The sequence below is a fragment of the Danio aesculapii genome, chromosome 23, assembly GCF_903798145.1.
Source record: "Danio aesculapii chromosome 23, fDanAes4.1, whole genome shotgun sequence".
Taxonomy (NCBI): domain Eukaryota; kingdom Metazoa; phylum Chordata; class Actinopteri; order Cypriniformes; family Danionidae; genus Danio; species Danio aesculapii.
In genome coordinates this window covers 12707172-12724611 of record NC_079457.1, presented here as the reverse complement: position 1 = coordinate 12724611, position 17440 = coordinate 12707172, and the positions used below count along the sequence as shown (strand labels likewise).

Sequence of the window (17440 nt, the reverse complement as noted above, 5' to 3'; positions counted from 1 at the left end):
GATTATTTTGCTTACCCTATTGACAGATTATTTTGCTTGTTTTAAGGAAAAACTCGCTTAATTTTGACATATTTCTTAAAACAAGACAATATTTTTTGCTTGCCTAGAAGATGCTTCTTGATTTAGAATTTTTAGATATTTGGACTAAAAACAAGACAAAAATCTAAGTAAGAAAAGCATTTTTTGCAGTTTTTAAATATATTTATTATCTTATCTGTCTTATCTCTGTAATTCTGTTGCACTGTAGAAGCTGTCACGAAAATCTCAAATTCTTATGTGAACGTACCTGTCAATAAAGCTCATTCTGATTCTAATTTTAGTCTAAGTTGATGTTTCCTAAAATAAGCTTGGTATACACCTGTGTCATACTTGTTTATAATACACAAAATTGTGTAATGACATAAGACAGACACACACACACACACACACACATCTGGCGCAGGAATCAGGAACCATGCTTGTGTTCTAAGCCTGTGGTTCTCCGACTGAGCCTGTTAATAAGCTAGAGACTCATCTGAAGGTCAAACGCAACAGCTGTGTCCACAGATAAAAAGATCTTGAGATATGCTTAACCTCGGCCACTAAAATAGCAGCGCCCGAATACAAAGTAAACTGAGATACTCCTGTGATTTCAGACTTAAATGGCTGTTTCAAGCACATCTGCAAACTCTCATTTCAGATTTGTGTGCATTTGACTTAGGTATCCGTTCAGTGTACGGATTAAAAAACAATGTTTTTCTAAATATTTTTCACCTGCAATGAAAACAAAATAAAATAAGAGATCACCTGGAAAAAAAATCTCAGAATATCTGGGTTAGAAATAGCTCTGTATGATTGTTTGGCAATAGTTTAGAAATTGTCAATAGGCACTGGTGAGCTACTACACTGGTATACTTTATGTAGGCCTCTTCAGTTGGCACAACAGTTTCAGCGAGTTGTTCCCAGTCTCGATTAAAATCAAAAGGAATTTGCCTTTATATATCAAGTCATGCTCTTCCCTTAGTGCTTTTAAATCTCATTTAAAAAAATCATCTTCTGTCTTTGTTTGCATTTGATTGTAATTATTATTTTTTGTTTACATATAAAAGTATAGATTTTGTGTGTTGATTGATTTGTAAAGCACTTTGATCAATATCTGTTGTTTTTAAATTGTTTTAAACATACTATACAATACTGTTATTATTTATCTCCACATTTATTTATTTTTTATTAATTAAACTTATTTTTATTATATATTTTATCTAACTTGTATTTATTATTGTTGTTGTTTTTTGTATTATAAATTATTATTATTTATTTTTTTATATTATTATTATTTTTATATTAATATGATTATTATTTATTTCATTTTAATGAATGTATTTATTTGAATCATACAATTTTAAAGTATTTATTGGAATCAAATGTTGCAGTTTATGTAATTTAATCATATTTTTGTATATTAATTATACAGTCATTATACTAATGACTGTACAACTGTGGATATTGTTTTGTTTTAATACAATTTCTGCATTAATTTAAATATTTACTATTTATTTTCTTTTACCTTCGCCCCCTCTTCAAAAAAAACCCTTCCTCCATAATTTTAACAAAGCCTAAATTCACATTTCTATCACAATGATGTAGCATTACATACAATACATTACAACATTGTATGTACAATACAATTTTTTATTAAAACTATTTTTTGGTCACTCAAGGAAAGTTCAGAGAAACATCAACTCAAAAGAGTCTTTTGACTTGATGCCAATATTTTTATGCAATATTGATTACTAATGGGCGGCACAATGGCTCAGTGGTTAGCACTGTGGCCTCAAACCAAGAAGATCGCTGGTTCAAGTACCGGCTAGGAACAACAAATAATAACTTGACTTCTAGTTGATCATTTGGTATTAGAAGTGGCTTATATGAAAGGCAAAGGCCTCTAGACTACGCTTATTTTACCAAAATAAAATATGATCATGCCTTGATTTTTAATTATTTAAATAGAACAGTAAGGTCTGACTTTGCTTAGACAAAAGTCTTGTCACTCAACAAAAATAATGTACAGTATAGAATATAAAGTCGTTCTTGCAGGACTCTTCAATGTCTCTTCCCTCATTTCACCCCAGACATGCTTAATAATGTTCATGTCTGGTGACTGGGCTGGCTAATACTAGAGCGCCTTGACCTTCTTTATTTTCAGGAACTTTGATGAGAAATGAGAAGTAGCGCTATCCTGCTGAAGAATTTGCCCTCTCCTGTGGTTTGTAATGTAATGGGCAGCACAAATGTCATGATACCTCAGACTCTTGATGTTGCCACCTGCTCTGCAGATCTATCGCACAGCCCCATACTTTCCATCACCAAACTTGACAGATTTCTGTGAGAATCTTGTGTCCATGCGGGTTCCAATAGCTCTTCTGTAGTATTTGTGATGATGTTCATGTTGTGCAGTTCAACAGATGATTCATCTGAAAAATCTACCTTCTGCCACTTTTCCAGATGATCAACTAGAAGTCAAGTTATTATTTCTTGCTCTTACAACTGGAATAAACGACAAGTAGGCAGGTAGTGTATTACTTCAAACTACTAAAATATCAATAAAAGTCACTGTGTTAAATTGTAGAGTTCAATTTTCAACATCAGAAGTCGACAGAGCAACATCCCAATATGCAACTCACAACCATAAATACACGGAAAACACACAAAATACAGAAACGGTTAATTACCAGATTTGTTTTACAGTGTACTGTAGGTAATATATTTCAGCACAGAACAGATGTTAAAAGTGTCAAATATCTGTAGTGTACTGAAAATGTAATTGTTTTCTGCGCGATCGAGTGTGAAAATCCATTTGCTACGTGTGATAGTCATCAGTGCAGCAAACAGACAAACAGACTGTGGTGTGTTTGGCAGTTTATCTGGACACACTTCGCCCTCATACATCTCAGTATAAGCCAGTGACAGCGCCGCTACTATGATGAATGTCTCCAAGACTGAGGCTATTTTCACACAAAATGTCATGCTTTCTTTTTAGCTAATTAGAAGCTCGGTTTGTGTGTGTGTCTGTTTATGTGCGTGTGTGTGCGTGTGGTGGGGAGGGGGTAGAGAGTTAAATTGCAAATTATGTATGAAAAAGATTGATCGTGTATATAAAAAAACACATGGGCGTAACATTAGGTAATTTGTTTTTCAGCAGTGACCAATGACAAATTACCCTCCTTCTGATGGAGTAATTCCTCCTACCTGCGTAGCGAGATGTACTTCGGAGCTCATTTGAAAGATTCTCAATACTCGTATACCAACCGAACAGATTTCATTCGGCACTAATTTAAAAGCCAGAGCCGCAAATATTGACACCCAGTCCTGATATCATACTGGAGAATACAAAGTAAACAGAGATATTGCTGTGATTTCAGACTTAAATGGCTGTTTTAAGCACATGTGCAAACTCTTATTTCAGACTTGTGTGCATTTGATTTTGGAGCTTTTTTACATTCAGTGTATGAATAACTAATATACACACATATACATATATACATACAGTTGAAGTCAGAATTATTAGCCCCCCTGAATTATTAGCTCCCCTGTTTATTTTTTTCCCCAATTTCTATTTAACGGAGAGCAGGTTTTTTTTCCAACACATTTATAAACATAATAGTTTTAATAACTCATTTCTAATAACTAATTTATTTTTATCTTTGCCATGATGACAGTAAATAATATTAAACTAGATATTTTTATGACACTTCTATACAGCTTAAAGTGACATTTAAATGCTTAACTAGGTTAATTAGGTTAACTAGGCAGGTTAGGGTAATTAGGCAAGTTATTGTATAATGATGATTTGTTCTGTAGACTATCGAGAAATAATTTTGGCTAATAATTTTGTCCTTAAAATAGTGTTTAAAAATGTAAAAACTGCTTTTATTCTAGCCGAAATAAAACAAATCAGACTTTCTCCAAAAGAAAAAAATATTATCAGACATACTGTGAAAATGTCCTTGCTCTGTTAAACATCATTTGGGAAATATTTAAAAAATAAAAATATAAAATAAATCAACCGGGGGCTAATAATTCTGACTTCAACTATATATATATATATATATATATATATATATATATATATATATATATATATATATATATATATATATATATATATATATATATATATATATGCACAGGGTTTTATATTAACACCTGCCAGCCCACCAAATGTGGGTAGATTTCAGCTGTGGCGGGTTAGACAGACACTCCCTCTAGCCACTTTGGCTGATGGAAAATCCTTTTTAAATGGTAGTTTTCTAAAAAGTTAAATTAGACAATAAGGATGGTCCAGTGGCCCTCGAGAATTGAGGAGCAGCGTGACTGACAAAAACAACTGTGTTCACGTGAGCAAAAGAAAGCAGGTGAATACCTGTTGTTTTTTTAAGAAAAGTGTTGTTGAATAAAAAGTGTATGTATATTATAATATACATTTTGCTAATAATTGAAATTTTCTAATTATTTAAAATTTGAGGCTAAGAAATAATTATTTATTTATTCGTTTGTTTGTTTGTTTGTTTGTTTGTTTGTTTTTCTGGTGTGGCTACAGGAAAATTTGGTACATCCTTAATGTTGAGCCCTGAAAAGACAAGTGAAATAATAAGTAACTGCAATGCAACGCTTGAAACCACTACCGATTTTCTCATCCTAATTAAGCAAACTACAAAGTCATACACTACACAGATAAAACGTGAAATGAAGTCATGTGGACATAACCCAAACCTAACCCTTTAAGCTATATCTTTTAGATTGTCTACAGAACAAACCATCATTATACAATAACTTGCCAAACTACCCTAACCTGCCTAGTTAACCTAATTAACCTAGTTAAGCCTTTAAATGTCACTTTAAGCTGTATAGAAGCTGTCTTGAAAAATATCTAGTCAAATATTATTTACTGTCATCATGACAAAGATAAAATAAATCAGTTATTAGAGATGAGTTATTAAATTTTATGTTTATAAATGTGTTGAAAAAAATCTGCTCTCCATTAAATAGAAATTGGGGAAAAAAATAAACAGGGAGGATAAAAATTCTGACTTTAACTGTATATACATATGTTTTTCAACATATTTTATATGCATATTAACAGCTTTTGGGGGGCAAAAACGGAGGCCACTGGAAAAATTTCAATTTCACTGGACTAAAAATAGCTCTAGGATCATATTTGGCAATCATTTAATAATTGGCACTATATTATTTGTATACATATTCATTTAATTTAATGATTTATTTTAATCTAACTTGTTTTATTTGTTGGTTTTAATCTAATGCTTATTTATTCTCAATACCTTCCTGAACAGATTTCATTCTCCACTAATTTAAATCCCTGAGCTGCAAATATTGACACCCAGTCCCTGATATCATACAGGAGAATACAAAGTAAACTGAGATATTCCCGATTTCAGACTTACAGTAAACGGCTGTTTCAAGCACATGTGCAAACTCTCATTTTAGACTTGTGCGTGCATTTGATTTTGGAAGCCCATTTACATTCACAGTACGAATAACAACAAAAAAGGGGGTTTCAAAATATTTTACAACAGCTTTGCAAAAAAAAAAAAAAAAAAGGCAAATCTCAGTATAGCTGGAGAAAAAATGGCTCTAGAATATTATTTGGCATTTATTTAATCATTTTTCTTATTATTTGTATACATATTCATTTATTTTAATTATTAAATTTAATCCAACTTGTATTTAATCAAGTTATTATTGGCAGCCATTTTATAACTTGCAATTTAATACTGTTTTTATGATTGTCCACATTTTTTATTATCATTATTAATTTTATTCTAAATTGTATTTATTTGTTTGTTTTAATCTAATGTTTATTTATTCTCTGTACCTTCCTGAACAGATTTCATTCTCCGCTAATTTAAATCCTCGAGCTGCAAATATTAACAGCCAGTCCTGATATCATACAGGAGAATACAAAGTTAATGGAGATATTCCTGTGATTTCAGACTTAAGTGGGTGTTTCAAACACATGTGCAAACTCTTGTTTCAGACTTGTGCGCATTCTATACATCCATACATATGTATATATATGTGTATATATGTATATATATATATATATATATATATATATATATATATATATATATATATATATATATATATATATATATATATATGTATATATATATATATATATATATATATATATATATATATATATATATATATATATATATATGTATATATATGTATATATATATATATATATATATATATATATATATATATATATATATATATATATATATATATATATATGTGTGTATATATATATATATATGTGTGTGTGTGTATATATATATATGTGTGTGTGTATATATATATATATATATATATATATATATGTGTGTGTGTGTATATATATATATATATATATATATATATATATATATATATATATATATATGTGTGTGTGTGTGTGTGTGTGTGTGTGTGTGTGTGTGTGTGTGTGTGTGTATATATATATATATATATATATATATATATGTGTGTGTGTGTGTGTGTATATATATACATACACATATACACATGTATATACATATATATACACATATATACATATATATACACATATATATATACATATATATATGTATATATATATATATATATATGTATATACATATATACATATATATATACACATATATACATATATATGTATATACATATATACACGTTTATACATATATATACACATATATACACATATATATACACATATATACATATATACATATACACACATACATACTAACTCATTCTGAACGATCTTGAAAACCTCCAACTACTCTTAAACACAAATTTTGTAAATAATACAATACTTCATTAAGAAGTAATAAAAAAAATCAACCAGTCACAAAGAATGAAAGTACAATTATTAAGCACATTATAAGTGTGGTTATAAGTCAATAATACTGCATTTGTAGCCGCAGTTATAAACTGCTTACTTATGTTTATTAAAGTTAATGCTTAACCAATAATGAATTCACTAGATACTAATGCTTAATAAATGATTCATCGTGTGTAGTTATTATAAAGCGTTACCAAATCGTTTTCTATTTATTTTGAAATATTTGAGGAAATTATCCATGGCAACTTTTTTGTTATAGAGTTTGATATATTTACCATCAGACCACAATCTTTGGTTTTTGGCCCTTTATAAGAAAAAGTTTGGGCACCCCTGCTTTAAACTGGGGAAACCGGAGCACCCGGAGGAAACCCACTCCAACATGGGGAGAACATGCAAACTCCATACAGAAATGACAACTGACCCAGCCAGGACTCAAACCAGCAACCTTCTTGCTGTGTGGCGACAGTGCTAACCACTGAGCCATTGTGTCTCTACATTTCATTTTTAAGTATTATTAAATTCAATCTATCTTGTATTTAGTTGTTCATTTCAATCAAATTTGTATTCATCCTCAATACCTACCAAGCAGATTTCATTCTCCGCTAATTGAAATCCCCGAGCTGCAAATATTGACACCCAGTCCCTGATACCATACTCGAATTCTCTCATCTCAAGCCTTTCTGGACCCAAACCAGGCTGTCTAAAAATATTTTCCTCAGCCTGACAATATAGGGCTCTCTTCTATCCACGCACATTTTCTCCACAAATCCACCACGCTCGCATGTGGAAATGAGACTGGAGAGAAATCAAGCCCAAAGGGGTCCCCCTGAATGTGTCGCGGAGCCTCAAATCCCCATCCCGTGGCATCTCTTGTCCTTGGGACTCGCTGGCCTTATCTTGCGAAAACAGAGCGAATTAGATGTATTTGCCCAAATGCGGCGCTATGTAATTGAAAAGCCACTAGTCTTGGTGGGTTGCCATAGAAACCAGCAGGTAATAGAGTAGTACCTCTTCCTCCACACTTCCACCCCAGTGTGTTACAGTATCTGCCCACTAGCTCTTCAGAGAGACGGGCTGACCTACTAAAATATGCCTATTGCCGCCAACCTTTTTCCTAATCCGCCGCTCGCCGCTCGCGCAGCACAGCAGTGAGCGTGACACAAAAGGCCAAAAGGAGACGGCCCATTTAGTGTTTTTTTGCCCCATGCCGTGTCACCATCAGACACATTTGCAAAAAGCGTGCTGTCTGTCTAGCATACTGTGACACAGCGTCCGCCGTGTACTTTGTGGAGGAAAATCAGGTGTTAGGAGAGGACTTACAAACTACTTGCTTGTCATGTATTAAAGGGGTTTAGTCACACTGGCTAGTCATATCTGCAAGAAACTTTGCTTTGCTTTCTTATGAAACAGACTTAAAACCATTTTATATTCCTCCTTATTGAGAAATGCATCGATTTTGCATGTGAATATGTGGCTTTTCCATTTTAAAACAGCACAAAGAGAATTATTAGATAAAAAATCCAACAGAAATAGTTTTAAATGGCTAAAAAGCGCATATTTTCATATTTTATGCGGTCCTGTGTAAATAGAGTTAATGGAAGGCATTAAAAAATGTTTCAGTCATTTAGTTAAAGCTGGAATTAATAAAATATGTTTAGTATATTAATATGAATTTTACAGTGGGGACGATAAGTATTGAACAGGGAGCTGTTGACATGTTATCAAACCAGATTTTGGTAAAAACCCAAACAATACAAACATTAAAACAAAACAAAATCTGAAAAATGAGTTCTGTGTAATAACAATGAAATGACACAAGGAGAAAGTACTGAATTACTGAAATCTATTTAATACTTTATAAAAAGAGTTGTTTTATTAACAAGAGAAGAGATGCTGCTTATTTACTACTTTTTTTTTATGAAAAACATTGAAAATAATTAATTTTGCTAAATTATTAGTTATTTAAATTATTTATTATTTTAAATTTGATTAATTATTTTTAATAAATAAAGTTATTTATTTTTACTTGTTTGACTGTTTGTTTAGGCAAGGTGTGTTTTAAATTTGGTTGTTTAACGTTTATGTTCAATAAAAAAAAAATCATAGATAATAGATAATGTGTGTTTCCTTCAATTATTTTAAAAGGGCACCTATGATGAAAATCATCTTTTGTAAGCTGTTTGGATAGAACTGTGTGCAGGTATAGTGTGTCCACTGTCATACTTGAGTAATATAAACACAATAAGTCTCTTTTTTAAATTTCCTGATGTTAAAATAGAGGCAATACGGTGGTGCAGTAGGTAGCACAATCGTCTCACAGCAAGAAGGTCGCTGGTTCGAGCCCTGGCTGGGTCAGTTGGCATTTCTGTGTGGAGTTTGCATGTTCTCTCCGTGTTTGCGTGGGTTTCCTCTGGTAGCTCCGGTTTCCCCCACAAGTTCAAAAACATGAGGTATAGGTGAATTGGGTAAGCTAAATTGTCCGTAGTGTATGAGTATGTATGGATGTTTCCCAGTGATGGGTTTCAGCTGGAAGGGCATGCGCTGCGTAAAACATATGCTGGATAAGTTGGATAGGTTCATTCCGCTGTATTGACCCCTGATTTATAAAGAGACTACGCCGAAAAGAAAATGAATGAATGAAATGAATGAACAGTAAAACAGGATCCAAATCCCTCCTATTTTGAGCATTGTGAGCATATTTACTGTGCAAAACTTGTCAGTAAACTATGAGGGCAAAAAATAAATAAATAAATAAATAAATAAAAATAATCATTCATTAATCGTAATTGTTTAACTAATCCAGATTTTAACCATAATATGACAATGATTTGAATGTAGCAACAACAAAAAAGCAATCCCAATTCAACCCACATTCCTAAAATAATAGTTTTTAAATAGATGTCATCATACAAAACCAGCACCAAGACATGAAAAATCGCATGTAATTTAATGAAATCACATAAGACTGTGTAAAACACCTCATGAAAAATGTATGCGTATTCTTCCGTGAAACCAAACGCAAGTGCAAATCCCTCTGAAGGCATCATCCAGACATCCTATTTTGTGCTACCGAAATAGATCATTGATGTGACCCAGATATGCTGGACAGTAGACAGTATCTTAGCATTAAAATGCCAGATCCATAGTGCCATCCATACTCAAGCCCAAGCTTAATGAGTTTCCCTTTTTAACCCAGGAAAAGCTTTAGGGATCTATCCGTGCTCTGGAAGGATACGGTCTTACACGGTTTGCAGCTGAGAAACCCCAAACAAGCACCTCGGCCGCGGTTAAAAGCATCGATTTTATAAGTGCCGTCAAAGAGCTGGAGAGCGTGAAAGGATTTTGAGCTGCACGAACGAGACCAATTTATCAACGCTTTTGTTTTATAATCACTATGAGAGCCCTTGCTGCACTCTTTAAAAAGATGGTTCTTAAAAGGTTCTTTGCACCTGGTAACAGTTCTATTTAGAATTGTATAATCCTCAAGAACTCTTTTAAGTTCAAACGGTTCTTAGTGGGAGTTCTTTATTATCCACATTTCTTTCAAATTTGTAAATGGTAAAGCAAATCATTACTATTATTGATAATATTTGAAGCTCAGCCATCAACTATACAGACTGCCAACACTCTCTCAATAGGTTAATAATTGATATACAGTTGAAGTCAGAATTATTAGCCCTCCTACATTATTAGCCCCCTGTATATTCATTTAATTTTTTTTTTCGGCTTAGTGCCTTTATTAATCTGGGGTCGCCATAGCAGAATGAACCGCCAAATTATCCAGCATATGTTTTGCCCTTCTAGCTGCAACCCATCACTGGAAAATATCCACACACAATTACTCACACATATACACTACGGACAATTTAGCCTACCCAATTCATCTGTACTGCATGTCTTTGCACTTGAGGGGGAAACCGGAGCACCCGGAGGAAAACCCCACCAACATGGGGAGAACATGCAAACACCACACAGAAAGGCGATCGTGCTCCCCTGTATATTTCTTCCCCAATTTCTGTTTTAACGCAATTTTTCAACACATTTCTGAACATAATAGTTTGTTCTGTAGGCAATCAACAACAAAAAAAATATTGCTAAAGTGGTAATTAATAATAATTCCTTCTATTCAATAGCGCATTTCTGGACACTCAAAGTGCTTCACATATTTGTTTTGGGACGGCTGCCATATTGCGTCAGACCGGACACCACACACCAGTTGATTGGAGAGGAGACAGAGTGATGAAACCAATTATGATATGGGGATGGTTAGGAGGCCATGATGGACAGAGGCCAGTGGGCAAATTTGGCCAGGATGCCGGGGTTAAACTCCTACACTGTTTCGAAGGACATCCTGGGATTTTTAACGACCACAGAGAGTGAGGACCTTGGTGTAACATCTCATCTGAAAGACAGTGCTTACTGAGCAGAATAGAGTCGCCTTCACTATACTGGGGCGTTAGGACCAGAATAGACCACAGGTTGAGCATCCCCTGCTGTTCTCACTACCACCACTTTTGGCAGCAACCCAGCTTTCCTATGTGGTCTCTCATCCAGATACTGACCGGGCACAGCCCTGTTTAGCTTTAGTGGGCGACCATGAGAGAGTTGCAGAGAGTTAGCTGCTGGCAAATTATATTGACCTTAAAATTGTTTCGAAAGAAATAAAACAAATAAGACTTTCTACAGAAGAAAAAATATTATAGGAAATATTGTGAACCATTCCTTACATTGTGAAACATAATTTGGGAAATATTTGAAAAAATATATATAATTAAATTAAATTAAAATCACAGAAGGGCGAATCAACTGTTTGATTTTAACAGATCTGAGTTTACTGCTTTACTTTTTTTCCCAGTGGATAAGTAACAAAAATTTTGAATCTATGACCCATATCAATAATTTTGGTTTTATGCATAAACAGAAAAACAATAGGGTATATGCCGAAGCATATTTGAATTTGCCAGTAACCTGGGTTAGGCGCTTCCGGTCAATTGTATGCCAATATAAAAATCTGCGCATTTAAGGTCAGTTTTCTTTAAAAATCAGCGATCTCCACTGGCTGGTGGCAAGTGCGATTTAAAATGGTTACCTCGTTTTCTCTAGCATGCAAATTATGTATTTAATTGTGTTTTGTTACTTGTAACCGCTTGTACTGTATCTCGTTAACTCTTTATATTCTCATATCGCGTCTAAAACCATGTTGAAAATGTGACGTGTGCAGTTTTGTTTACGGATTTAAATGCATTTGTAAGCTTGCGTTCCACTGCCGTTTGTCGTTGCAATGGCCACCATCAGCTGTTCCTACACACGTGCCGCCGTCAGAGTTCAAAATAGTTCAGCTTCTGTGTCCCTGTGTATCCCCGTTTTACTTATGGTTAAGAATAGAGCAATATGCTGGTGTTTAACTGCACTGGACTCACACACATACCTGCCAACATCTGTCCCTGAAAATCCTGGAGACCGGGGGGGTTAGGTTCGGGAAAGAGATGTCTGAATAACACTGTTGAAAACCGGGTACTGTGGTGTTAGTAACTACTATGAAGCGTGTTTCGGGCGGCCGCTGCGATCAGATCCTTTACCAATGTTGGTGACCCGGGGGTTTCACAGACCATACCAAAATGCTGATGAACGGGCTGGGGTTGTCCGGGACAGTTTTCAACAGTTTTCCGGGATAAATAACAAAATGGGTGGGTGGCTGGAGATGGGTCTGAAATACTGGAGACTCCCGGGAAAAACATATCTGTGTAGGCAGATATGCTCACACATACACTCTGCACTACTTCAATATTGTTGATAAGCCGTGGTGGGCATTTCACTCTGTCTCCCGCTAAACCCTGTCGACCAATCGCAACAAACTGTCATCGGTCCAATCTGTGCAGATTAGCTTTGCGCTAAGGAGGGGTTTGGGAACAAATGAATCCCTGAACGAATCATGTGGAATTAAAACCATGAAAATGTTTTTTTGACCTTACATGCATATCAGACTCTTGTTGGAGACCCTTAAAACCAAAATATGACCCTGTTTAATGTATAATATAGGGGCTCTTTAAACGCAAGTCCCAGAAAAGCAGGTGAGCACAGAAACTCCATACTGTGGTAAAACTCCATTGTGTCCCTGTGCATGCTGTATACTCCATTGGACAATGTTTTCAAAGAAGCATGGTAGTAATATCACAAAATAGTGTCTGGTACATACAGAGAGGGGAGAGTGTGTCCTACAGGAGGTTTGTCAAGCCCACTCACTGCATGAAGCACAATCAGAATTGCACTGATCTCTCAGTAACGTACAAATGTATTGTTTATAAAAATGTCTGTGAGGTAAATACTGAGTCCTGTTGTTGGACAATTATTAATGAAACAGATGAGTCTTAAGATGTTTTTTGAATATGGTTTAGAGACTCATCATCTGTGAAGATAAAATGCCATTGAATTTTTTAAACAAACTCCTTTAATGATAGAACTAAAAGCCCCAAAGAGAACTGTAAAGCCATTTCACTTGAAATTCCTGTTTCTGTTTGTGTTTCGCTTCTTTATGTAGGCCTATTTATTCATGTTCAATGTCAATTAATTTATTCAGCTAGGAACTGTTGATAGAGCTACATGCATACCTCATATAATAAATAGAGTGCTATTGACTTTTTATATTGTGGCTTTATGTTTTTAACAGAGCAGGATGCAGATCAGGATGTAAGACCAGACAAAACCACTACAGATAACAACTAACAGATATTAAGAAATAATAAGATATATAATAATATACTACTGTATATAAAAATAATGTTAAGATAACAAATCTAACAGATGTTCACAGACTCCATGCAACCTCACCCACATGTTCTGGTCATGCCCCAAACTGTCTGAATTACGGCGCTTATTTTTCAAAGCAATCCAAGACATATTAGGCATTAAAGGTGCAGTAGGTGATTGTCTTCAGAAACATTTTTAGTTGTGCTGGTTGAAAGTCTCTTCACATTCCAATAGTAATGATTAAAATAAAATGATCTAAATGTATTTATATGCATTTTTATAATCTCTGTAAGGCATAAGAATAAAAAATGTTTATTCAATTAAATATTGTCAGGCCGATCATTCCCATAATTCTGATAAATAGCCTAAACTGTCTGTGAGCAAATGTACATTTGTACAGCGGCACACCTCTGTTCACGCAGATCCACCATTTGCGTGTTCATGTGCACACAAGACAGTCATGGTAAAAACAAATGCTGAATCAAAACTGTTTCAATTCCTGAATCAGTATTGGAGTTACTTTTGCATGCTGGAGGAAGAATAACACCATGGCTGAAGTATTTCTTTTAGACTGGTAATGTTATGTTTTAAAACTATTTTAGTCACGCAGAGCTGATGTAGATTTTGTGTTACGAATGCAGTGTTGTTGCACTGGAATCTGCTGGTGAAAGATTGATGTGACTAGTTCAGTTTCATACGGTCCTTTTACAGCGATAATGTAGATTTTTATTTAGCTTAACAACAAAACATCAGTATATAGCACTATTTCACCTAGCCTGCTTTACTGAGGTGACTTTGGTTTTATATTCACATCACATTGGTTCATTTTTGAACAATGACAACCTGTGATTCGCTCCCTATATTGTTTACCATGCTACTTTGAATATTTGGTCAGAAATAGCATGTAAGCATGGCTTGGTAATAAGTGTAATTCTTGCACGCCCCCAACCAACCACTAAGCATACAGTAGTGGCTTCAGGACAAAGCACGTAAGAGTGTGACAAGCGATCCCTACATGAGTGAAATATTGCACATTATGACAATTTTAGCTCGCTACACAACTGAAAACGTGCTAGATATAATACAGTTTTTCATTCAGTATTGTATTGTAAAGTTCTATAAAGTTTTCTAACTGGCTAATGACATCAACTAGTGGGTCTGCTGTCATCTTTAGGGTGCGCGTGTTCATGTTTCAAGAGGCATGGCTTTGTACGGCAGGAGAGGGAATGAGTTTTTTGGCAGATCATCTACTGCACCTTAAGATTTTCATAAAAGTGTTTGAAAGAAATTGCACATTTGTATACAATGAATGATGATAATAATGTTAATAATTGAATATTAATACTATTAAATACTATATAGCACTTTAAATGCATGGTTCTTTATAGAACCTTAGGAAAAGTGTACTATTTAGAACCAAAAATGCACTGAATAACCCTCATTTGGTACCGTCGAGTGTATATAAATGAGCTCAGCTCTGCCAACTGAACTTGTGTCTTGCATGTGGTTAAATCTGTGGCTTAAAAAAACACCCCATAGGATTTGGAGAATTGTTTCCATGGCACTGTTTCTTCTTCTTCAACGTCGCTGTAGAATCAAGGGTGAAAAAATAATCAAAGACTTACGAGAGCACCCGCTCCAGTCTTGACCCAGAGGACCCAATAATCTCTCCGAGAGTGCAGAAAGTCTGGCCGAGGAAGGACTGTGGGCGACAAAGCAATGAAGGTAAATCACAGTTCTGTGGGTTTTCCCGTTCTACAGGCACAAATCAGCAGTGACAGTCCTGTCTGGAAAATCTCAGAAAGATGCTATGAAGACTCACCTTGAAAACTGTATGTCACTGAGTATAAAGACAGGTGAGGCCTGGCTGATGAAACTCTACGCAATGGAAGGGGTGAATCAATGACATGGAAATGCATACAAAAAAGCAAGCCAAAAAAAAAGAGAAAGGAAGAAAAAAACAAGACAAGACAAGACTTTGAGAAGTACGACAGACTGTTTCATGCGGTTATAAAGGACACGATAGGGCTGGGCTTTGAAAGTGACAGTCTTTCTTTCTCAAAGAACGAAACTAAAAAAAAACAAATTGCATTCTGTTTGTAACTATTTTGGGGCGTGACAAAACAAGCGGTGGATGAAATGCACTCATTTACAGCCTGTACCTTCTGTCATCCATGTCCAATGTAGCATAAAAAGACAACACATCAACAGAGTAAGACTAAAAGGCATCGCTTTGTGGCTGTTGTTTATCCATTAGCATGCAGTTTGCTTACATTTTTGGAGATGTTTGAGCTTCTGGAGTCCACATTGTATCTGTGTCGAAGAAGCAAAAGACTGGAAGTGAATTGGAAGCTTAATACATTGTATTATTATGATTATTATTATTATTGAATGTCTATAGGCTTTCTCTTCCAAAACTTAAAGGTACAGGTCACCGAGACATGAAAATTCTGTCATTATTTACTCAACCAGTTTTTTTCTCTTGATAAAAGATGATATTTTGAAGAATGTTGGAAACTGGTAACCATTGAAATCCAAAGGAAAAACAAACTAAGGATGTAAATGGCTAACATTTTTTAAAATATCTTCTTTTGTGTTTAATTGTTCAAATGAAAAATTGATGGCAGAATTGTCATTTTTGGGCGAACTGTGCCTTTAAGGTGGAAAAGTTCTGTCAACTGCTTACACATCAAACCGGAGGTTCTGCTTCTCTTCAAAGAAGTAATCCAAGACAAACTTCCTCACAAAGTCCGGGTTCAGAGTGTTGTCGATCACTTCTGTCCGGCCAAACTAAACAAGAATGAAAGATCCAATGTAAAGGGAGAGGTTTGTCATGGCAAGAGAATGAAACAATATCTTTAAAAATCAAACAACTGTAATACTGACAAGTGTTGTCCATAAAAAGCTACATTGTTTTTACTTTCCTAAATGCAAACATGATACACAAAGATCACACAAAAACATCATGATTAACATTTTCAAAAGGCCAATATAATAAATATGCACTAAATATGAGAATTATAAATTGTACATGTGGATTTTGAATAGTTGAAACCCTGCTGCCATGTAGGTAATTTAAAACAGTAACAATACATTTTTAAATAGATATATTTTAAACATATAGAGACATTTTTCTATATATTTTAATATGCTGAGTTGGTGGATGTCTCTTATCTGAATAAAAATGTTAATTGTTTTAATTCAGTAACCCAAAAAGAAACAGAAATTAAAGATGCAACATAAGATGAGATGCTTCCAAGAACAGAAATGATAATAAATATGTATATATATTAGAATTCAAAATTTTACATGTGGATTTTGAATATGTGAAAGCCTGTTGCTATATAGTTCATTTAAAACCGTAAAGAATAACATTCTAATCCTTGTGCACTGTTCAGATTTACTACCCTTTTTGTTATGTTCTGGTTGAAAACATCCACTAAATTAAACTGCAGTAAAAATGCGTTAAACAAAATGTCTTAAAAATATTTATCTATGTTTTCACCAAATCAGTGACATCATTCATGAATTTGGCAATTAAAGAGGTAAAATCCTGTAATTTTCTAAACAATTTAGTAATTTTGATTAGGAGTGAGGTTGATTAATTGATTTTCAATATCTTCAGAACAGTAGCTTTAGAATCAAACAACTATAATACTGCCAAGCTGTCCAAAAAAGCTACGTTGTTTCATCTTTCCAAGTGCAAACATGATACATAAAGATCACAGAAAAAAAACAGTGAAACATCATGTTTACCCTTGTCAGAAGGTCAATATAATAACTATAAACTAA

General features: G+C 34.2%; 1 protein-coding gene across 1 annotated transcript in view; it reads right to left on the bottom strand.

Annotated features, from left to right (window-relative positions):
• cpne9 (copine family member IX) overlaps positions 1 to 17440 on the bottom strand; it is a 100819-nt gene that overhangs the window by 50880 nt on the left and 32499 nt on the right. Inside the window, exons 4-6 of the mRNA XM_056449133.1 lie at positions 16335 to 16438; positions 15922 to 15961; positions 15274 to 15350 (exon numbers count right to left, since the gene is read on the bottom strand). Of these exons, the coding sequence (XP_056305108.1) occupies positions 15274 to 15350; positions 15922 to 15961; positions 16335 to 16438 (221 nt within the window). The remainder of the gene's footprint in view (positions 1 to 15273; positions 15351 to 15921; positions 15962 to 16334; positions 16439 to 17440) is intronic.